This window comes from Cyphellophora europaea, assembly GCF_000365145.1.
Source record: "Cyphellophora europaea CBS 101466 unplaced genomic scaffold supercont1.9, whole genome shotgun sequence".
Taxonomy (NCBI): domain Eukaryota; kingdom Fungi; phylum Ascomycota; class Eurotiomycetes; order Chaetothyriales; family Cyphellophoraceae; genus Cyphellophora; species Cyphellophora europaea.
In genome coordinates, this window is record NW_008481815.1 from 1,610,308 (window position 1) to 1,633,544 (window position 23,237).

At 48.0% G+C, this 23,237-nt stretch overlaps 4 protein-coding genes across 4 annotated transcripts; 1 reads left to right on the top strand and 3 right to left on the bottom strand.

The window, feature by feature from the left end:
* Window positions 1-1,430: 1,430 nt before the first annotated feature.
* On the bottom strand, window positions 1,431-4,610 carry HMPREF1541_09063 (uncharacterized protein; the record flags this gene model as incomplete). Its single annotated transcript, XM_008723381.1, has 6 exons — window positions 1,431-3,289; window positions 3,340-3,683; window positions 3,733-3,839; window positions 3,887-4,111; window positions 4,161-4,398; window positions 4,447-4,610. 6 exons carry the CDS (start codon window positions 4,608-4,610, stop codon window positions 1,431-1,433), a joined length of 2,937 nt encoding a protein of 978 aa, XP_008721603.1.
* Window positions 4,611-18,650: 14,040 nt separating this feature from the next.
* Window positions 18,651-19,735, bottom strand: HMPREF1541_09064 (uncharacterized protein; the record flags this gene model as incomplete). Its single annotated transcript, XM_008723382.1, has 2 exons — window positions 18,651-18,771; window positions 18,825-19,735. 2 exons carry the CDS (start codon window positions 19,733-19,735, stop codon window positions 18,651-18,653), a joined length of 1,032 nt encoding a protein of 343 aa, XP_008721604.1.
* A 403-nt stretch (window positions 19,736-20,138) lies between these two features.
* On the top strand, window positions 20,139-21,613 carry HMPREF1541_09065 (uncharacterized protein; the record flags this gene model as incomplete). The annotated part of the gene is made up of 2 exons (XM_008723383.1): window positions 20,139-20,896; window positions 20,959-21,613. 2 exons carry the CDS (start codon window positions 20,139-20,141, stop codon window positions 21,611-21,613), a joined length of 1,413 nt encoding a protein of 470 aa, XP_008721605.1.
* Window positions 21,614-21,862: 249 nt separating this feature from the next.
* Window positions 21,863-23,036, bottom strand: HMPREF1541_09066 (uncharacterized protein; the record flags this gene model as incomplete). The annotated part of the gene is made up of 5 exons (XM_008723384.1): window positions 21,863-22,129; window positions 22,181-22,330; window positions 22,377-22,702; window positions 22,754-22,884; window positions 22,933-23,036. The coding sequence occupies 5 exons, from the start codon at window positions 23,034-23,036 to the stop codon at window positions 21,863-21,865; spliced, it is 978 nt and encodes a 325-aa protein (XP_008721606.1).
* Window positions 23,037-23,237: the final 201 nt, after the last annotated feature.

Here is a 23,237-nt window from a genome sequence, read left to right on the forward strand (position 1 = left end):
TGTGTGGTTGTGTGGTTGTGTGGTTGTGTGGTTGTGTGGTTGTGTGGACTGTGAACCATCGCCAGGCGTAAACGTGTCGTCCGCCTTTCCCTATGCTAGGAGAGGACTTGGGAGGAGGAAGGCGAGCGAAGAAATGGTTGGACAGTTTTGACATCGTCATCAGCCTCAGAAGTAAGGGACCGGCTCGTCTTGATGTGGGCGCGGAAGAGCGTGCGAATTGTACGCGTAACCGATCAAGGCTCGTCCCTTTCGGTACTGTACCGGACAGATATGGATCGAACAGTACGGTTGAAGATGATACAGTATGCAGTAGGTAGCCAGAGGGCTGCGAAATAAATAGCAGGAGCCGAGTACTGGCGTCGCTTGGGATCGAGAGGAGAGAGCATCTCTTCGCGTCTATGCTCGCATTGTGTGCGTGTACAGCGGCCATCTTCCAGGAGCAAGGGATTCCGCGCTGGACCCACGCCTTCATGCTTGAGGTAGAGTTGTCCACTACATCCGGTGATCAGAACGCGCTCGCCATCGTTCACGGTGTTCAATTGATCAGTAATGTTTTACGTCAACACCGGGGCGGCCGACTTGGGGTCATGCTTACCCGTATGGACAACGGCGGGTCAACTCGCCCAACGACGTTGATAGTCTGTGTATCGCGCGTTGGGCCCAGCGCGACACAGCACCAAAGATCACAGTGGGACGAGTTTTTTTTTCGTCTTGCACGTAGTACTTAAGAGTATAGCCATATTAAGGTTGAAAATCACCAAGCAAGAGGGGGAATTCCTCTAACTCTGAAAACACCATGAAAACTCGCGGGTGAATATGTCAGCCAATCATCCTGCTGCCATGTGTTTCAGATCATGCGACCGTTGGCAGACCACCTGCGGTATGCCTCGCAATACTGTAGGAGGCACTTGTCGCCACCCGTCTAATGACCAGATCACCGGACCAATCACCTTGCAAGTTTCCACCCACTGTTCTGTGTGGTGTCCAGAGGTGGGCCCTCATGTCATCACGTGATCTATAACTCCCATCATTCTACGAGGTGTTGTAGAGACGGTCACCAAACGGTCGCATATCCTGAAACACAAACATCCTTGTCGATTTGTCAGTGTAATCACCCACGGACTGTTGTGGTGTGTGTCGGGGTCAGAGGGCAACCCTCCGAAGGTCAGCCTTTTCTACCTCAAGCGAACACACCTCGAGACGGCACCGAGTGCTTGTTATCTTCACGATTTTACTGAGCAGGATTGATGTGGATGACCACACAATCGTGCGCTCAGATGGCCTTACTTGATAACAAAGCACTCGACCATAAGGCCACCGTCGGCGACGCTGTGGCGAATTTATAAACAAAGACCCCGAAATCGATCGATTTCATGCTAAGGGCGGTTCGACCTCTACAGGACAATTGTCGCCGTATATACGAGAGCGATCTACCTAGACGATACAGCAGCTTTCTTCAGGCGCGACTTGCGACGTTCTTGAATACGGGCATGCATTTCAGAAATCGCGTTTCTCCTTCGGACGAAGGCTTCAGAGACCTCTGTATGTTTCCGGCTCCTACTGCTTGAACTTGTTGCCATATCGACATGTCCCTTCTTCGACCTCCTCATGCTCGGCGACAACTGAGTGGGGGGATTCAAGAGGCGCCCAACATCACCAGCCTGGGGCTCATCTAAGTCCTTGCTTGCGGACACTTGCTTGCGGATTGTGTGCTCGCCTCCTCCATCGTCGGACTTTTCAACGCAGCGCACTAAAGGCACATCGTCCCAACCCTGCGGGCCAGCTGGGATGACGACTTCAATGGTGGTAGGTCTAGATTTGGCAATTCTGGATAGCTCGCCCGGCAGGCCTCCCTGGCCTCTACCGTACTGATTCTTTCCAGACTCAGGCAATTCAAACTGTCCGCGCAACGAAGATGACGAAGCCGACCACGATGGAGATGCAGATCCATTTGCTAATGTCGGAGACATAGCATTCATCGCTGCGAGAGCTGCACTCTTCTCTTCGTAAGCGCCATTACCATCGCCTTCTTCCGTCAAGACCTGTTCTTCTCGACCAGAACGTGGCGATGATGGTTCAGGAGATGAATCAGTGGCTGATGGCGTGGAAGTTTCCTCGGAGGCTGCGCAAGCTGAACTGCGCGAAGATGACCTGCTGAGGCCGAGCTGGGGGCGTTTCGCAGTGTAGCTTGCCTCATTGACAGCATCACCAGTATGCTTTCTCTTGACTCTTCCAATTGCCCCTTTGGCCTTAGCATTCGGCGGAGGAATAAGGTGAATATCAGACCGATGGGCGAGATATTCGGCCATTGACGAGAACCCCAGCATATCCGAGCAGCGCGGGTGGGCACACTTGTACGGTCCGGGTCGCAGTCCATGGATGTGCTCGTCCACGTGCGCTTTCCAAGCGGTCACGTTGAGAAACTTTGTCAACCCTTTAGCCTCTTCACCGGACGCTCCGTGCTTGCCTGTGCAGTCCGGACACCATGCTGGCCGCAGAACTGTACCCCGGAACATGGCCAAGCTGCATTTGAGCGGCATATTCTGACTGTGCTGTTTGTTGTGCTCATTCCATGCATCCATATCGTCAAACCAAGCAAAGCACAGGAAGCAGAAGTCAGTGAACCCGCCTGCAAGCTCAGACTGTCCCTTGCGGCAGTGATAGACGTGACGCCACCACTCCTGGGTGGTACTCTCCGGGCGAACGACGCCGCAGGTATCACAGCGTGACCGCGAACTGTTGAGTTCGACACAATAGGTGTCCGAGTTCCGAGAGGAAAACAGTGCCACCAGGTCCTTCATGATCTCGATTCCCTGAGCGTCTCTCAAAGATCCGCTTTGGAAGAGGCTCTCAGCAAGTCGGTCCCGCTCCGGCATCAGACGTCGGGCTTGCTGAAAGTCGGACTCGTAAGCGCAGACTTCCGAGGTGGTCGATTCCTTGCTCCTGCGTTGTTGGTCTGCGCGGAGGACGTTGTCTCGCTGGCGACGACGACCATCATAAATTTTCTGGCGCGCTTGCCGGTCCATAGGACCACTGTCGTTCTCAACCACGAGCCGCGTATCGTTCATCTGGCTTTGCAACCGCAATGGCACTTCTGGCCGGAATTGGTAGTCACGACGAATGGAGAATCCGCGAAAGAGTTCGTGCAACACTGGCAATTGTTGCTCCAGTCCAAAGTACGTTGCCTGTCCATCGACTGTCGAGATGGCATTCTGATAGTACCCTCCATATGTATTGGCGTTACGATGATCGGCATGCCGCATCCGCTCATTGATCGAATAACCATATCCTGTGTATGTCAGTGACGGCTCTTGCTTGAAATTTCTGCGATCGACTGACGGTCCACTTGCAAGAGTGCTTCACGACGGATAGCGCCCGGCGTCGGCCTGTCGCGAAAACCCGCGCGCTGGCCGAGTAATCCTAGGGCGCCGACGAGCGAAGTCGCGGCTTTGGTCTCACCACCTGATTTTGCGTTGTATCGGGCGTAGACATGCCGGTCAAGCACGTCGTCGGTGTAATCCAAGCACAGGAAATGGCGATCCGGCGGCTTCTCCACCGCACACAGGCCGGACCAGGTGTCAAAATTGCGCAGCCCCTGTACAGCCAGAAGACCGGCCACGAAGAATGCAACAGTGTTGTAATAGAACGGGAGGTCGACCAACTCATAGAGGAGATGTTCCGGCCTGGGATTGTCAGCAGCCCACCTCACATGTTTGGGCGGAGCACGCAAACTGTTGACGGGGAAGGTTGGCGAGGCCCTTGGTGTGGTTACGACACAGATCGATGACCAGCTGCGGCTGCGGACGATCTTCGAACCACACCTGATAAAGTAATGTATCCTAAACCGTCAGCAAATTTCTCGTCGGCGAAAAGGGATAAAACTGACACGGTATCGCAGATTCATCACATATTCAGCCGATCGAGCGGAAGTCCCGGTATGCATGAGCATCATTTGGTGGAGCCCTACTCGATATGCCTCACAGCGGAAGTCGTACCAATCATTCTGCCACAACTGCCGCACACAGGCCTGGAAATCTGTCAGCGTAAAGTTGCGCGTGGGTCGACGAGCGGTGCGGAGGTTCAGCCAGTTGCCATCTCCTCCATAGATCAGCTATGCTGTGGTCAACGTCTCATTCATACCCGCCATGCCTCGTGCGTACCGTTTCAATGGTGTTCTGAATACTCTTGGAGAAGGTGTCTCCGGAGCGGCGATGCCATGCCGACATGAAGCTTTTCCAGCAGGAGTAGGCCGAATCCTGCGTAATCCGCTGATCCTCATCGCTGTCTGACGTCTGAACCGTCAAGCGACCTTTCCTTCCATCGCAGTACCACTTCAGAAATTTCTTCAGTGTGGCCACGTCAAGGGGCGATACATGGTGCTCCGATTCTGATGCAAAGCTGGCACACTGGTCAGTGAGTGACCGATTATTGACCTGGGTCACAAACAAGTCCCATTCCTGTAGCATACGACTGTATGCCACGTCGGTCAGTGGCCGAATGGGCTTCTGGACAAGGTCTGCGGTGGCGGTGGCAGCCCAGATGTGGAAGCTGCGCTTCTCGCGCAAACGAGCTTGCCGTGCTCGCCTTCTGACCAATGTCTCGTCTTTCATTGTTGAGGTGGTGTTCCGCGCTCAGCAGTACGGGTCACATCAGGATGCTGGAGTGTCGAGGAAGAAAAGGAGTGTCAACACGAGAAAAGACGAGACGACGACAGACTTTGACCACAAGTAGCCTTGGCAGCCCTTTGGTCCTACCAGCCATAAAGATTGACGGCGACTCGTCAGGACCCACCAGCAACTGTGGGCGAGTGGCCACGGGACCTGGTCGACGAGATTGAGTGCAGTGGAAAACACAGGTTCCAGTGGGCCACATCCTTCGACTCGTGGCATGCTTTTGGTCCGCGCTTTTGAACATCATGGCCGTCGACGGCAACACAGCCCTCAGCGCCAGCATGTTCCGATCTCTTCTACCTTGGCACGAACGGTCTATCGCGACGGGTTCTTGCATCGCACTCCCACTTGTATTTTTCTGCCCGCCTGCTCCTTCTTGTTGGTTCCCCGCTCGTTGGTCCTCTCTGCGTTGCGCCACTTTCTCCTCTTGCACCGCTTCGGGCTCTGCCTCTGCTCTTTCTACCGCGTCCAGCGTCTCTTCCGCTTTCTTGTAGGATTTAGCTATATCTGCTCTCGAACGCAAGGAGGAAAGGTCAACCCCAGAATCGGTGATATTACGGCAAGTAGAGCGTGCTGGGTTAGACGCAGACCGAGAGTGAGTAATTCCTAGAGGCTGATCTTTGCCTGCGGTGAGTCGTCAACGCAAATGGTTCTCTTGTGCAAATCTCGAAGCTCTTCCAGAAGCTTGATCCGGTCGTCCGGAAGGCCGCACAGGGGGTTGCCCAGAATTAGACAATTTCGCCAAATTGCCGCCATGGGTGCGCCATGCCATGTCTCGGGCTCCTGAAAGGGGCCACGACCAGGGATCCAGCTCTTATCTTGTCCGAGCTTAGGAAGATAGTCTCATACCGTATATCGCCAATAGAGACCCCCATGAGCATCCTCATCGGAACAGCCACCATCATCAAACGCTGTGCACTCGAGCTCTTCGGCCTGTGTCGTGGAAAGCATCTTCAATGGCGTGATGTCAGTCGTAGCTGGGACCTGTCTTGCATTGCCCTCGAAGAGGTCTTGGCAAGGCTATGCCACAGCCTTATCACTTATGCCAAGCCACCAAAGGCTTCCGCATCCGACGCGCGAGTCATGTGACCGTAGTCGGCGGATCTATTCCGAAGAACCTCCAAGCCACGGTCGGCATCGAGCTTCTGTCTCACACACATTTCTTCCACCCTCGTGCCTATAGCTATGCTTCTGATTCAGCCCTTGATAGAGCTCTTTTGTTTACCTAGTGTCAACGTCGTCGTACCACTCTCGCGATATGCGAATGCTTGTGATGTCACCATGCATTCCGCCTATGGCGAGTCGCCGCTGGCATTCCTTGACACTCACAACAAACACCTCAAGACTTTCTCACCACTACGTCCTTACTCATTGCAGTATGAGCATTGATTTTGTTCCCCATCAGATATTTTGAAGCCCTCAAGCACTCATCCCACGGCGTCTGGAAGCTTTTATATGGAGGAACCACCAGTTGTACCGTTGTCCTGCGCCAATTGGCAGCGTTCAGGCTTTGCCTGTTCGAAGGCTGCGCGGTTCGCCTGTGGACACTGTCTGGATATAATGGATTTACCAGCGCATCTTACATCCAATGCGTACAACAGAATCGAGGTACGTCACGCATTAACCGTGGCTTTAATTAGCGGTGACCGGTGCTCTTCACGCAGGCAGCCAATGTATCTGACGCTGGGTATTTGGGCATCCGAGCAACCGTTCAAGCCTTGGCTCCTCTACTTCAAACGCGTCACCAGAATCCACACGCGACTCTCATAACGCTCTTCCTAAACGCGATCATGGAAATTGTCAAGATGGGGGACGAAAGAGACTCAGCAGCTGGAATGGCAGATCTTTCTGGCTATTTACCTTTTCCCCAGCTCTCTCCACCACCTTCAAATAACGACCCGTTTTTACTGCGTCTCTGGGACACCCGAAGCCTTGTCCTGGAAACGACCAAACACTTTCAACAGTAGGCCTTCCTTTTTCACGACGACTTCTTGGTGTCTAATATTTCCAGATACGAGAGGGTCCATCGTTTTGACCAGGTCGCCCGCGACTTCAAGGTCGAGAAAGTCAGAAATCATATCACCGAGGCCTGGCCAACAAGACTGAAGCTTAAGAAGGGGCAGACGGGATATAAGGAAGAGTTTAACGTCCTGTTGGGCTCCAATCTATCTGGCCTTGAACATTACGTCGAGTGGCAGAGATGCGACTAACAAATATCTCGGTCACGCCACATCTCGATATTGCTGTTGATCTTAGCTATCCATCACTGTGATGTGAGCGAGTCTGCCAGTATTTCTCCTCAATGCTGCCCGGTCGTTGCCAGGTCAGGAGAAGCCAGTCTCCAGATAAGCACTTTCGACTGCTGTCTCGTTCACACTCTCGTAGACATTGACGGTCACGATCTTGCATCCAACGCCATAGCTATGCAGAACATCATCTCTGTGATGTACAGTCACTCTTCCATTGTTGCTGTCCAGCCCCAATGTATGCTCTACCATCTTTCGCGCAGCCTTGAACTTGACGGAACTTTCGATTGTTGAAGAGCTCTGTTGAATCGTCGGTGTCATATCGAAATCATTTTTCCTTCTTGCAGGGACAGCAACTCCGTCGGTCTCACAGATATAACACACAGTAGTTTGGAATCTTGCGCCGCCGTTCAATCCTCGATCACGACGGCAACTATTCTCCGAATTAATGGTTTCAGGCCGCACGATGCTAACGAGACGTGAGCAGGACATGCAAGACAGAAAGTCTTTCACGGAAATTGCGTCGATTGAATCCATGAGGAGAATGCTCGGATCGTCTCGATAGTAGTATTATATATGGATTCACATTGCGTCTAGGTAGAGAAATTATTGCACGAGGGTGGGAATGCCTCTGACCCCGAGACACACCTACAGCTTCATGTGGTTGACATTGTTGACCAATCTCAGAGCACGCTCAAGTTTCAGGTTATGCGGCCGTTGGGCGGCCACCTCCGAACACCACGTTGGCACATGGGTGGTAGCTCTTAGCCACGACACCACGCTGGCCCATGGGCGGTAGCTCTCACTTCTCAGCCACAACACCACGCTGGCCCACGGGTGGTAGCTCTCAGCCACGACAGCACGCTGGCCGGGGGGAGAGTTTCAGATTATGCGGCCGTTCTGTGGCCACACCCTCACGGTGAATCAAACGGGAGGGAGGCCATCCCACCAATATCTTGAGATTCTCAGGGTCACAGCCACGTCCGAACTAACTCAACTTTTCAACCTCGTTGCACCCAGACCTCATCGCGTGTATCGCATATTAGGGGCTAACATTGCTTGGACCGATGCTGTAGACGATGAGAATGCTAGTATCAACTATGTTGGCATCACCGTAGTCCCCAGCTGGCACGCTGACTCCGTTCATTCAGGGCTTTCGCCCTCCAAGCCTTTGGCTGATCGGGCCATCATTTGTTGAAACCCCAAGGAAGGCCCTGACAGCCAATTGCCTTCTGACAGCCAGTAGCCGCTTAAATAGCCCTCGCTTGCCTCTGCGAACGGAGGAAATACCAATTGCCTTTTGGATGTTGTGTGGCTCTACGGTATCCTTTTCTAGCTGAGCCGGACTGACGGGATGTTTGCTTTCTTCGCGACATGTCCTCGTGGCTCTTATGATACTCTCTATCGTTAGGAGGCGGAGGCGATGTGACCTGTTTAAAGAATATCCGAAGGCCATACTGGCATATACGAAGCTCAAAGCCAGCATCGGCCAAAGTGATGGGAAACATGTCCGGCTCGAAGGGATCGTCAAACCACAGCATATTGCTCTCTCCAGGTTGAACCATGTGTTGAAGCCCGTCCTGTTGTAGCACAAATTGCACGTAATTCCTCCACTGTGTGATGAGTTGTGATTGTTCTGGAGCTTCAGGATCTTCGGAGGTGCCCCAGACCACTCCATACCTCAAGCCCGCCATGGTCTTGGGATGTCTCTAGCTGTCTGGAAGATATTGTTGAGAACAGGACCACAACAGCTGGTGACTTTGATGGATTGAACATTGAAGAAAAGTTGGAAACGAGAGCGAAGGGAGCTCCAACCGAATATAAAGAAGTAGTGCTCAGCAGCGTGGTTGCCAGCGGGCAGCTGGGCATCGGAGGAATGTTCATGTACATGGTCTGCGGCTGCCGTGAATCACATCAATCGAGGGAAGGCAACTGTGGCCACCACAGAGTCCGACTCACCACGTCCCCCGCATGGTCACGAGGATTGAGCGGCTGAGCCATGCACGACGACGACGAATGGTGAATCCGACCCTCTCCTCGCAATGGCCTGACGGGTCCTCCCTACCCCTGAAGACTTGTCCACCATGATTTGACCTGGCAGATCCAGTACTGCATGACGTTGAGCGAACCGACCATGCTACTCGCGGGAATCCACTGAAGTCGTCGGGTTTCGAGGCACACCTGGCTTGGCAGGCCGCTGACACAGTAGTCTGTGGCACGCTCACTGCACAGAACATGTGTGGTCGACAGTAGGTTCTGTACTTTCTTCATGAGCCACTGCTTCATGCTGTCAGCGAGTGAGCCGCAGTAACGGGGCGTTCCTACGGTGAGACATGGCCCAGAATGGCTACCGCAGCATTATGTAGGACCTTCCCGTTTTCGTGGTCTCACTGTAGGACCCCTCCGCTTCTGTGGTCATGGCTGGAGACCAATCCAAATTGGTGGCCTTGATTCGACTCCTGCCGTTCTCATGGTCTTACCGCATTGGGACCGGCAACGCCACAGCTTGATTAGGCATGAGCATCGACACAGCCATTTCAGAGGTCCCGACCCCTCGCGCCCCGGTGGCTGGGTGGTCACCGGGTGGGCGACGGTGGGCGTAAAGGGTGGTCCGGGTGTGCCGGGGGTGGGCTAGAGCGGCGCGAGGGTGTGCCCAAGGTGGTGGCCAAGCCTGAAGAATCTGGGCTGAAGTACACTGGAAAAACAGTTAACACCACAATAACACCTGGGAACCCTAAGGGAGACTCACTATCACACAGATCCAGAAGTACCACTAACATTACCTATCTCTAAGGGACTAACACTAGGCCCGGAGAAATCGGGGGATATAAACATTAGAGGGTCCCCCCAAGGCAACACCTGATTGTTAAAACCTACCACTAAATTAGTAGGCAGACCGTCAAGCTTATTAAGAAGGGATAGCTCCTAACGGAGTATCCTTAACTGGCTCTTGGTGTACCTATCAATCTAGGACTACAAGTCAATTTCTTCCTACTGGGCCTTCACCAGTTCAGTGTATACCTAAGCAGCGGCAGCAGCCAGACGGCCCACTTTAGCGCGCTTTGCTTGCGCCTCTTCTTTTGCTTCGTGTTTTTTAGCCTTAAGGGTATTAAACTCCAGCTCTAAGAATTTCCCATTGCATTGACAGTTGTCCTAGTGCTCACAGGTAGAACACCACTTGTAACCCTTGAGGATAAAGTATGGTGAGTTCAAATTCTAACAAGGGGTGCAACAGCCCATTTCTAACAGCTCAAAACTAAGAGCTCTGATTTTTAAAGCAGCAGTTTTGCGACATTTAGATAAGGTCTTACTATATTTAGTGGCACGGTCACTAGACATAGTAAGCTATAAAGAACGAAGAACAAAACGGGCGGACACTAACCTTATGTATATGAGGATATAACAGACTAGGAGGGGGAAAGTATTATGACCCAGGCCACCATGCAACCTACAGGCCACCAGTGATGTCTAGCCTAAAGACATAGGGGAAGGTTAGCTGACCCTAAGGGAAGGTATACATCACGTGACCTAGGCGCTGGGCCCAATAGGTATAATAGGTCTACTAGGGCCCTAGTAGGCACAGTAGACATAGCAGGACCTAGTATTACATATCTTTACAGGACTATATAGAGGGACAACCTACCCTAACACTAGGTAGGACTCTTGTAGTCAACTTTATATATTAATTCGCTCTATATATTAGTAGTATAACTACTACTATTAGTTCCTATGTTTACTTTAGCCTAGCCTTAACCCTAATACTATCCCCCTAGCTACTAAACCCAGTTTGGACCTAACGCTTAGAGCGGTTTATAACACTTTGACTACCCTGCAATAGATAGTATCAATTATGTCTAGTGTTCAATCCCCATCCCTATCTAGATCTATCTTGGGAAAGAGAGGTGGTACTACTAAGGCTGCTTCTAGCCTTAGTACCTTGGTCTAGTCAGAAGGAGATGGTAAGCTTAAGGCTAGGGTAGAACCCTTTATAGGGCAACGCTCTCAACTTCAAGCTTATCTAATCCAGCTCTGTATAGCCTTTAACCTTAATTAAGGACAGTTTACCAGTAACCAACTAAAGGTTATCTATATCACAGCCTATCTTAAAGGAGCAGCTTTTGCCTGGTTTAAACTATTTCTTAGTAATCACTATAAGAATACGAACGGGGCTAAAGAAAAGACCAAGAGGCTCATCAATTCTTTTGAGGAATTTAAAAGAGAAATAAAGGTGATCTTCAGTACAGTAAATAAAGAAAGGACTACTGTCAGAGAAATATATCAGCTTAGGCAAACTGGATCTGCATCTACCTACTACTCTACATTCCAGTAAGTGGCCTCATACCTAGACTGGGATGAAGATAAAGCTTTATAGGATATATTCTACTAGGGATTGAAGATAGAGATTAAAGCCAAAATAGCTATACTACTACCTATAACTCTGATCAAAGTGGTAGATAAAACTATTAAGGTGGATAACTGACTCTACAAGCTTAGGATAGAACAGTGATATCCTAGAAAGGTTCTATTCAGCGGATATAGGGGAAGGAAGAATTGTGCTTACAATCAAGGGGACCTAATGGATCTCTCTATAATACAAGCCAGATAGCCCTTACAACCTAGAGGCCGTAGTAACAGAAGGATCCTGGGTAGAGACAAATAGGAGAAATATAGATGAGATAACCTGTGCTTCAGTTATAGAAAATCCAGACATCAGGCGAAAGACTGTGGGACCCTGACCTAATGACTGTATATAATAAGTAAACAAACAGCCAGTACACCAGGAAAAAAGGCTGACACTGGTGTGAGCACTACTAAAGAGGCAGGTAACCTCTCTGAATCAGAAAAGGTACAAGTACAGGAGGGATTAAAACAACTACTAGTAGGAACTAAGGCCTACTAGGAATGGTATAAGAAGGAGTTTATATGGGCGTATATATCCTCTAAAGACAAGAGCTTTATTAAGATCCTGAGAGAGGGAGAGGCCTCTCACATACAACCTTTAGAAGAGGAGAAGGCTAAGCTAGAAGAAGAAGCGGATATACCTAAAAGACTTAGCTGTTTCTAGAAGAAAGCTATTCAACTAGTAGAGAAATATAACCGCTACATTAGAAAATTATAGATAGCCTGTCAGTACAATTAATACTCTAAATATAGGAGCGAGAAAGAAGGGTCAAGGTGGTACCCTAGAGGGACTAAGAACAAATATTAATACTAAGACCCAGCTGACTAAATAAGAGACCTCTAATAGGAAGAGTCTGAAGAAAGTGCGCAGGATCTACATAATATATATATAGAGGATAAGGAAACCACACACAATCTTTCTATGATGAGTAGGAAGGTGCCTAAGGGAAAATAACCTAGTAAGAGGGATTCTCTCTTAGTGATCCTTAATACAGGACCTTTCTATATTATAGTAGCTACCAAATAGTAGGGATTAACTATAGGATAAAATAGGGAGAAATACCCTACCTACTTTCTAACAGGAGGAAGAATAGAGACACAACAACCTATGGTAATAAGAGTGTGCCCTAATTATGAATGTCCTAGATATCTGACCATTTATATACACAATGTGATAGGACAACCAATATACTCCCTAGAGGAACAAGGGTTAATAAGCCTATATATAATGGCTAAACAACAACTAACTATATTACCATACTTCTGAGATAAAGAAATAACAAGTGAGGAAGAGTCAAGTGACAAATCAGATTAGGAAGACTAGACATATAATAGCGAGCTCCCTAAAGCCCTAAATAAAGACTAAGCCTCTAAAGCTAAACCATAGATAGTCACTTATATTACACCAGGATTAGTCAGGCTTGTCACTAATTAATAGGAAAAGAAAAGGTGTACAGGAGATTGTTCAATCAATACCTAGCACACGCATATTATATACACATCAAAAGCAAGCCTAAAGAGGGACATTAGGGTATTTCACTTGAAAATGTGTAAGGATAAATAGTGTGAAAATAAGGACAACCTACATATACATATTAAGCATAGGGAAGACAGAGTGTCTAAAGAGATAAACATACCCGCATCCTGAAAGGAACATTTTAAAAAGCTATAGCTTAGATCAGAGTAACCAAGCAAGGAGGTCAAGGTAAAAGATAAAAGACCTGACAAGACAATATAGAGTAGGAAGTTCTTGTGCGCTAATACAGATTACAGAGACTTTATAGAGCTATATAAACATTACTGCACTATTAACCCTATAGTGCCTCACCTAGCTATCTCCTACTACCAGGCAAGAGGGATACTCTAGGAAGGAGGGCTCTATAGAGATAAAGATTATATATTCCAAGAATATTAATACATCTACCTACTAAAAAACAAGAGAAGGGGAGGCTGTTGAGGCGAACCTCTCCTCTAATAAAGCCTCAGCTTTATACACTTGGTGGGAACGCTAACCAACATTTAGTCTTAACCAGACATATCTAAGGAAACTATACGAAGATAATAATCAACAGTGGAGCTAATATTAATTATATGGGCATAAGGGCAGCTTATTAACTAAAAAACTATTAGTACAATAAAGAGTAACCTTACCAATTGAATATAGCCAATGATAATCTAATGAAACGAGACTAAGGATAGGTTAAAAGAGAATTACAGAATATTCACCTTTGCATACAGGGATATAAAGAAGACATTACACTGAACATTATTAATATAAAATATAATGTGATATTAGGAATAGAATGGCTGGCATAGCATAACCTAGTAATTAACTAGAAAAAAAGAACACTTAAATTTCTGAATTACAGTCACAGACAAATAGAGACCTAATCAGTCTTAAAGGTTCCCTTCACAAAGGTAATATGGGTACAACTGGTGGGAAGAGCTCTAGTAGGTATGGCTGCATTAGAGATTCCTCTAGAATACAAAGAGTTCAAGGATATGTTTATAGAGAAAGTAGAGAGTGCTACCCTACTAGAACATCAACCATGGGATTATGAGATACCCCTGTTGGTGGAAAATCTGAAGTACTATGCTGGATTAATACCACTTTCTAAGAAGCAGGAGGACTTCTTAAAGGAATACCTAGATACCTACCTAGAGAAGTAATTTATATGAAAATCTATGTCACCTATAGCACATAGTGTGCTATTTGTACCAAAGAAAGACAGCAGTCTATAACTGTGTATTAACTTTAGGAAGCTTAATAATATCACCTGAAAGAACCAATATCCACTTCTACGTATAGATAAACTGCAGGACAGACTTTTAGGCGCTAAGTGGTTTACGGCAATTAACATTAGGGACACCTATTATTGAATTAGAATAAAAGAGGGTAAAGAATAGAAAATAGCGTTCAAAATATGTTGGGGACTCTATAAGTACCAAGTCATGCCATTCAGATTAACCAATGTACCTACCTCTTTCTAAGAGCTAATTAACAATACCTTATAAGAATACCTAGATGTTTTTATCCTGGCCTACTTAGATGACATCTTAATATTCTCTCAAACCTATAATAAACATGTGGAGCAGGTTTAGAAGGTGCTTAAGAAACTATAATAGAAATACCTCCTAGTGAAGCTTAGTAAGTGCGAGTTTTATAAGTATAAGATAGCTTTCCTTAGCTATCTTGTATCAGGAAAGGGATTAGCTCTAGATCCTGCAAAGATACAATCTATTAAGGAATGGCCCAGGCCACAGAATATTAAGGAAGTACAGTTGTTTATAAGACTTGCTAACTACTACCACAAGTTTATCTTGGGGTATTCTCACACAACTACCCCCTTAACAAACCTTACAAAGAAAGATCAACACTTTAACTGGATAGAAGAATATGAGTAAGCCTTCAAGGCCATTAAGGAGAAAATAACTAAAGCTCTAATACTCACTATTTTTGATCCAGAAAAGGAAGCTATACTTGAAATAGACGCCTTGGACTATACAGTTAGTATATACCTTACCTAAAAAGGGGAAGATAGAAAGATTAGGCTAGTAGCCTATTAGTCTAGAAAGATAACTAGACCTAAATTGAACTATAATATTCATGATAAGGAACTTTTGGCAATAGTAGAAGCCTTAAAGGAGTGGAGAGTATATCTAGAAGGAACTAGTTATCCTGTTTAGATCTTTACTAACTACAAGAACCTTCTATATTAGACCACAACAAAAGAACTTAACAGGAGGCAAGTCAGGTGGGTAGAAACACTTTTAGTATATAACTTTAAAATCACATATGTTAGAGGAACAGAAAACAGATGCGCTGATGCTTTAAGTAGAAGGCCTAACTATATAGAGGGAACTAGACCTGCACTAGCCTTAATACTAAGGCAAGACAGGAATAGCCTAGTATACTAGAAACCTTAAACACTAGCAACTATAGAAATACAACTAAGTGAACAGTAACACCAAGAGGTTATATACGACAGGCATGATATCAAAATAGCTGGATATCCAGGTGTTAACAAGACAATTAAACTTATAACTCAAGACTTTACCTAGCTCAGCTTAAGGAAAGATGTGGAAAACTATATTAGGAACTGCAACTTATGTGTATAAACCAAGCACAGTCAATATAAACCCTATAGGTTACTACAATCTTCAGAACTACTAGATAATATATAGACCTTAATCACAATGGACTTTATTATGGATCTACCAAAATCCACATATCCCCTCATAGGAGTGGAATATAACAGCATCCTAGTAATAGTCAAAAGACTAATGAAATGGGTATACTTTGTACCATTCTTAAAAACAGCGACAGCAATAGACTTTGCTCATATTTTTATAGAAACAGTCTTCACACAGTATAGAATGCTAAAGGAAATTATATTAGACAGAGACAAACTCTTCACATCGCAATTTTAGCAATTGTTAATAGACCAGTTAGGAACAAAACACAAGCTGTTAATAGTATTTCACCTATAGACTAATAGACAAATAGAAAGAACAAACTAAGTCCTTAAACAATATCTACAGTACTATTTAGACTATAAACAAACAAAGTGGGTTGAGTTATTACTAACAGCATAATTTGCATACAACAATTTAGCAGGAGTAACAGGGATCTCCCCTTATTATGCAAACTATAGAAAACACCTAAGACTTTATGACCACAAACTGGGTATAAAGCCAGTGGCAGAAAAAGCAAAAATATTAGTAACGCACTTACAAACAATGTATTAACTACTTAGGGACAACTTACAGGAGATTCAAGATAAAACAACAAAATATATAAACAAAAAGAGAACTAGAGGACTAGTCTTCTCAGAGGGGGAGATAGTTTACCTTCTACAAAAAAACATAAAAACACAACGACCAAGCTCTAAACTAGATTACACTAAGCTTGGACTGTTCAGAGTTAAGGAGAAATACAGACTAGTTACCTTTAAACTGGAACTCCTAAAAGAAATAAGGATTCATAATATATTCTATGCTTCCCTACTAGAACCAGCCCCAGGAAAATAGTGGCTAACAAAGGAGATAATTAATATTGACAAAGAATTGTAGGAGACACAACATAACAAGAAAGATGTTAATAAAGTTATAGGCTATAAATTTGTTAATAATATCCCATACTATTTGGTACACTAGAAAAACAGTCAATATCACGATAATACCTGGGAACCCCAAGGGAGACTCACTATTATACAGATCTAGAAGTACCACTAATATTACCTATCTCTAAGGGACTAACACTAGGCCCAGAGAAATCAGGGGATATAAATATCAGAGGGTCCCCCCAAGGTAACACCTGATTATTAAAACCTACCACTAAATTAGTAGGCAGACTATTAAGCTTATCAAGAAGGGATAGCTCCTGACAGAGTATCCTTAACTGGCTCTTGGTGTACCTATCAATCTAGGACTGCAAGTTAATTTCTTCCTACTAGGCCTTCGCTAGTTTAGTGTACGCCTGAGCAGTAGTAGCAGCTAGACAGCCCACTTCAGTACGCTTCGCTTGCGCCTTTTCTTTTGCTTCGCGTTTTTTAGCCTTAAGGGTATTGAACTTCAGCTCTGAGAATTTCCTATTGCATCAATAGTTGTCCTAGTGCTTATAGGTAGAACACCGCTTGTGACCCTTAAGGATAAAGCATGGTGAGTTCGAATTCTGACAAGGGGTGCAACGGCCCATTTCTAACAGCTTGAAACTAAGAGCTCTGATTTTTAAAGCAGCAGTTTTGCGATGTTCGGACGAGGTCTTACTACGTTTGGTGGTACGGTCACTAGACATAGTGAGCTATAAAGAATAAAGAACAAAACGGGCGGACACTGACCTTATATATATGAGGACGCAATAGACTGGGAGGGGGAAAGTGTTATAACCCAGGCCACTGTGCGACCTGTAGGCTACCGGTAACGTTCGGCCTGAAGACATAGGGGAAGGTTAGCCGACCCTAAGGGAAGGTATACATCACGTGACCTAGGCACTAGGCCTGATGGGTATAATAGGTCTACTGGGGCCCTAGTAGGCATAGTAGACGCAGCAGGACCTAGTATTACATATCTTTACAGGACTATATAGAGGGACGACCCGCCCCGACACTAGGTAGGACTCTTGTAGTCAACTTCGTATATTGATTCGCTCTATACATTGGTAGTACAACTGCTACTATTAGTTCCTACGTTTACTTTGGCCTAGCCTTGACCCTGATACTATCCCCCCAGCTGCTAAACCCAGTTTGGACCCGACGCTTGGAGCGGTTCATAACAGTGAGTTGCCAAGGCAATCTGCAGCTCGTCACCAATCCCACCACTGGTATTAATGGAATCATCTAGAAGGCGGAGTTGTAAAGCAAGACCACCTTGGACGCATGATGTCTCACACGCCGAAGCCTAACACCATATCAAGACCAGCCAGGACGCCTATGTCTAGGGTCCTCTAGGTACTGATAAGACCTTGGTTGCGAAGGCTAATGCGAGGGTCATGCATGAAAGTAGGTGCTGAAGCCTCTCCACTGAAAATCCTTTAATCTGCCGCACGATCATTAGCATTTCCAACGATAGTGTGGACCATGCATTCCACAGCCTCTCAGAAGCCGCTGATGGAAGTCACGCCATCCGTGCAGGTGCACAGTCAAAAGATGAGCGGATTGACCAGTACTGATACATTCAAACCCGTGCGCAAAAAGTACTCCGAGGTCATGAAGGCCCAACACAAGCATTTTATCTCGTACTATCTCCAAGTTGACACTAAGAACAATACGAGTAGGCCCCAGCTTTTCGCACCCTCCACCTTCAGGCATGTTTCAGACGCCGTCGAAAGCCACCAACTTGGGATTATTTACATGCCTCCTCACGTCCAGGCTGCGGACCATAGATCCATCAAGACAGTGAGAGACGCAGAAGCTGCCGAGGACATCGTCATGCAAGATGCTCATCGAGCTGCCGTTAGTGCCCACAAGTTAACCGGGAGGATGACCACTCAGGTGAGATTGCGGTTTCATCGTCGTCTCTGCGATTGCTGAGCATCGTAGCGGTCCCTCCGTTCTTCGAGTCCATCAACCCCTGTTTGAGAACAACGAGCTCCTTCGCGGTCTGTGAAGTCATGAAGTATCCTCAACCATATCCCGACGAATTGCAGCGCAGGGAAAGCGATCGGAGGCGCAACTGCGCGAGCAAGAACGATTGATCATCCAACGGCAGGGTTGTCTCCCTCTTCACGGGCCGTAGGCTCGGGGATGATAGTTTCAAGGGTATGGACAGTAGCAAGTACTAGTACCGATGGGTACAGCAAAATCATGGGTTGAACGATGCAGAGCTCCAAACTCTACTTCTGCATGGATTTTATAATGCCCCCAGCGTCGGCAAACTGTAACTCATCTAGCGTTTCCTCCCACAGCCTCTGCATAACCCCCTTTCCCTCGTCAGTATACAACAAGGGTGGGAATCTATGTATCATCAGTGATCCATCTCCTAGGCATACAGTGGATGGAGAACTTACGGTCGAATTTCGGCGTCCATAATAAAGCAACCATGTGACTCTTTGCCTCGTGAAACTGCGGCATTGAGGTATATATGCGCTGCATCCTCGACAGTTCGCGAGATCGATCCCGCCACGGGGAGCACGATTGTTTGAACGATTTTGGGAAGATCTCGTCCCAAACTCGTGCCTTTGGTACCTCCCGGATCTACCAGGTTGATGACCACGTCGTCCCGCGACACATAGTCGACCAGCTTGTATACGAACATGTGCCCAAGGAGTTTCGACGTGGCGTACGACTCCAAGCCTGAAAGACCTGTCTTGGGATCGTCGAAGGATTTGAGGAGCGGCACACTCGATCTGTTTGCAAACTTGGCTGAAAGCACCGTGCCCGATGTGACAATGGATATGCGTCCGGGGCGGTCTGGCGAGGCCCGCGCTCTCATGATGGGAAGCAGCAGTACCGTCAAGAGCATCGTAGAGAGGTAGTTGACCTGCAGGTTCTCCTCGTGCCCCGTGTGGTTGATCAGATTGAAGTTGAGCTTGGAGCAACCTGCGTTGAGGATGACGATGTCTAGCTTGGGGAGCTGACCATTTGCTTTCTTGGCAAACCCCTGGATCGACTCGTAGGAGCACATGTCCAGCACCCAAGCATCAATGGTTGCCGTCGAGTACTCGGCTCTGAGCTTCGAAGCTGCATCTGTGGCGCGCTGTTGGTCGCGTGATGTAATGATCAAGTGGGAGACTTTAAGAGAAAGTAGCTGTCGGGCACACTCATATCCAATGCCAGTGTTGGCGCCAGTGACGATAGCGGCCTTGCTATGCAGAGTAGTGCCGGGTGTAGGCGCTGGAATCTTGTTGTGACGGATCTGGGACGTAAGGTAAATGCGTGTCCAGGACGCAGTGAGGGGCGCGAGATCTTTGGATGCCATGTTCACAATTCACCCGAGGATTTGATATAAGAGAACTGAACTTGAGCCGACGACGAGGAGATACTTCTGTTCTTATATCCCCGAGGACCGACGACCATCGTCGGCCGGAATGCAGTGCCGGGCTGGTCATCAAAAAGCGCGGAGGTGACAGCCTTTGCCCAATGCGGTAAATGATTCTGTCCACGTCCCTCCAATCACGCCGCAGACAATTATGGGTCATCCAACGGAAAGCGCCGACTGGCTCGTGGTCAGGCAATCAAATATCATGCTTGGCAGACGGACTTATCGGACCACCAGCCATCAGTGCTCTCTCTCATCGAAAAAGCCTCCTTGACACTGCCTTATGCAGCGCTTGCTATCATTATGGTTCCAGACAAGCCCAGCCGTAAGTTCCGGGCCCATCATGAGCGAAAATGAGATGACTACTGACGCACCAGCAGATTATCAGTCGATCCTTTTCATCGAGGAAGGCGACCGTGATCCACGCACGCGCCGGCTGATCAAAAGCCATGTTATGCTTGGAAAGAATCGGCGAGCTAAGAAAGCTCATAAATCCCGACGCGCCGGTGCAGTGGCCAAAGTAGCTGCACATGGTATTCCGCCCAAGATAAGCTGCAGTGCCCCTTGGGGTGCATTAACCAATGATAGCCACATCGATCCCCAAGTCGTGGTCGACGTGATCCAATGTGCGTCTTCTGCTGCCACAGCTGATACCTCAAAGCCCTCGTACTCACGTGGATGTTTCATAGGCGCTTCTGCGATCGGCAAGGCCCGGTATCTTCTTGGAACCTGCCTCCCTTTCCTACCCCTCGATCGCAGCTACATCGAGAGTCTCTGGCAAGATCCCTCACTTTTCCAGACCGCCGTGATGATGGCGGAAACGTACTTCCAGTTCATGCGAGGCGAAAAGGACCGTTGTCGAAGCTTAATGCAGGTCTCGAAGACCATTCAGATCCTCCGCAAGAAGCTCTCACTGGCGGACGAGTCAGAGCAGATCTCGAACCAAACTCTCTTCGTTGTTGGCTGCCTCGCGAGCTATGCGCGTGTGCTTGGCGATGACGACGCGGTTCGACAGCATCTCGAAGGGATCCGTAGGATAATTGGCTTGAGGGGTGGCATGGAAAAGCTTGCCGAGACGAAGCTATTCGTGGAACTTCTTAGGTAAGTTAGCCGCAGACTAAGAGAGTTCCAGAATAATTACTTACACGCCTGTTTGTGTTTAGGTGCGACTTGGGATTGGCGCTGCATACAGGTACGAAGCCGCTGTTGATGGGTCGTGATCAACGCTTCTCGGCACACCCTCTCTACCACGATACGCTTGTCACAGACACGGAGGCCTTTCTCAATCTCGACGGTCGGGTAGCTCAGGCATGGAAGTTGATGGCGCGCTTCTGCTCTTTGGTCAATCTCGCTACTGAAGCCCATGGCCTGATCCCGTGGGACCTGTTCCTGCATACGATAACATCGGTCATATCTCCGCTACAGGGTATTGGCTTCATCGCCGAGTCGTTCGACGAAGTAGTTCGTTTGGCTCTCTTGGTGGTCTCTTCTCATGTCCTCCTGCAGTGGAATTCGATCAAAGTGCCATTTGATCACTTAAGAACTGCATACCGGGACGCTATTCTTCACAGCGGCGCTCTGCACAGTGCCACATCGCAGACGAGATCCTGGTTCTTAATGATCGGCGCCGTCACGGTATTCGCAGAGGCAGACAACCACTGGTTGAGACCTAGACTAAAAGCCCAGCTCAAGAATACAGGAATCGAGTCATGGGCCGAGATGCGAAAGATCTTGAATTCATTCTTGTGGGTTAACGTCCTACTGGAGTCCCCGGGAAGGAAGATCATCTGTTCACTACTCGAGGGAGACGACAGCTAGAAGTCGAAAAGCTGCCAGGTCTTCGTCTTTGATGTAACAGAGTTATGCATCAGGCGATGGACGAATGGTCTCAATTGGCAGTCCAGTCAGACAAACCTCCAATCTTTGCTTGACCAAAGGATGAACCGCAGTCAAGGAGAATTGAGTCTCGCCCTCTAAGGTTCTTTCCTCGCATGATAGGTGCATCCTCAGCACCTCACACGAGAGGAGCCTCTTGTGTAGGTAGAAGGCCCCGCCCCGAGCCAGTCCTTACAGCTGTTGTAAGGACTTCTCGGTCATAGCATGGTCATGCCGCCCGGGAATCTTGTCGATCTCTTCATCCCTACGACCACTGGTAGCAGTACCGTGATCAAGATCGTGCCATTTCCGCAAATCGGCTTGGAATGTTGGAAGCGTGACTCGACAGCTTTCGACGCTCAGTGCGAAGACCAGGAAAATGAGGCTGATGACGAGAGGGAACCGGAGCTGGTGTGTCACATTCTGCAGGGGTCCGCTTGCAACATAGTTCACCCAGACCTGTTACCCACGTTAGCAGAGACCAGCACAAAGGAAAACGCTTGACTGTACTGTAGCGCACGACAGGACCAGCTGCATCCCGAACCACCGAATCTCGCTACCGACCGGTATCATCTCCGAGAACAACACACGAAAGGAAGCGTTGACAAGCGAGCCTGACGTCTGGAAGATGAACAGTTGCACGTAGAACTCCCACCGATTCTGGGCAGGTGTCAGCAGAAACTCTTTGCCACATGGCTCAACCCACCTTGAATCCGAAGTTCGCACTCGAAAAACCTATGCATGCCCACACAGGAATAACAAGGATCAGGGCGTATCCAATAAGCAGCCACATCTCGAGTCCCATCCGAAAGTATGGGCGTATCCAGAGGAAAGCCAGGGTACAGCCCATGAGGAATAGGCTTTGAGCGAGGGAATAGAGTGAGAACTCCAATGTGCTCGGTCGAACCTCAGCTATGAATAGCTGGCTAATGACGGAGCTGACGGCGAACGTCGAGTCCGTGTAGATCGTATACGAGACGAGGATGGCTGCCATGTTTTTGCGAGTGAGTAGGTCTTTGAACGGCATGAAGACTGCCCAGGTTTAGCCAGGGATGTGATGTACTAGGTAAACGACGGACTTACATTCGATTAGTGGCCGGCTCCAGCCTTCCAATTGCGATGCAGGCCTCGATGGAATGGCAGGCAGTCCGTAATATGCGACAGCCGCACCAGCCACAGTGATGAAACCGACTATCGTAGAGACGAGTAGACCGCTGTGCAGCTTGTCAGTGCTCCACGCCTGAACAGCTGCATGAACTCACGAAGACTGTGCTGCCGTGCCAGACAAGGTCACGGATAAGACAATCACGACCACATAGACCACGATTCCACCAACTCCATTTGCAACCATTCCAAAGACGGACATATTGAAGCCATACTTCCTTCTAACGCTCCCCATTGCATCGGGTGAGGTTGGTGGCGCGTCTGAGGCGTCGCTTTTGTCTGTAATGTGTTCTTGGCGAAGATCTGTCCTGTCGACGTCCGATGTCGTTGCGGCTCGCATGCAGTGTGGGATGTAGATGTTGAGAAGGGCGATCAAGATTAGGGTCACGATGTTGAAGAGTAT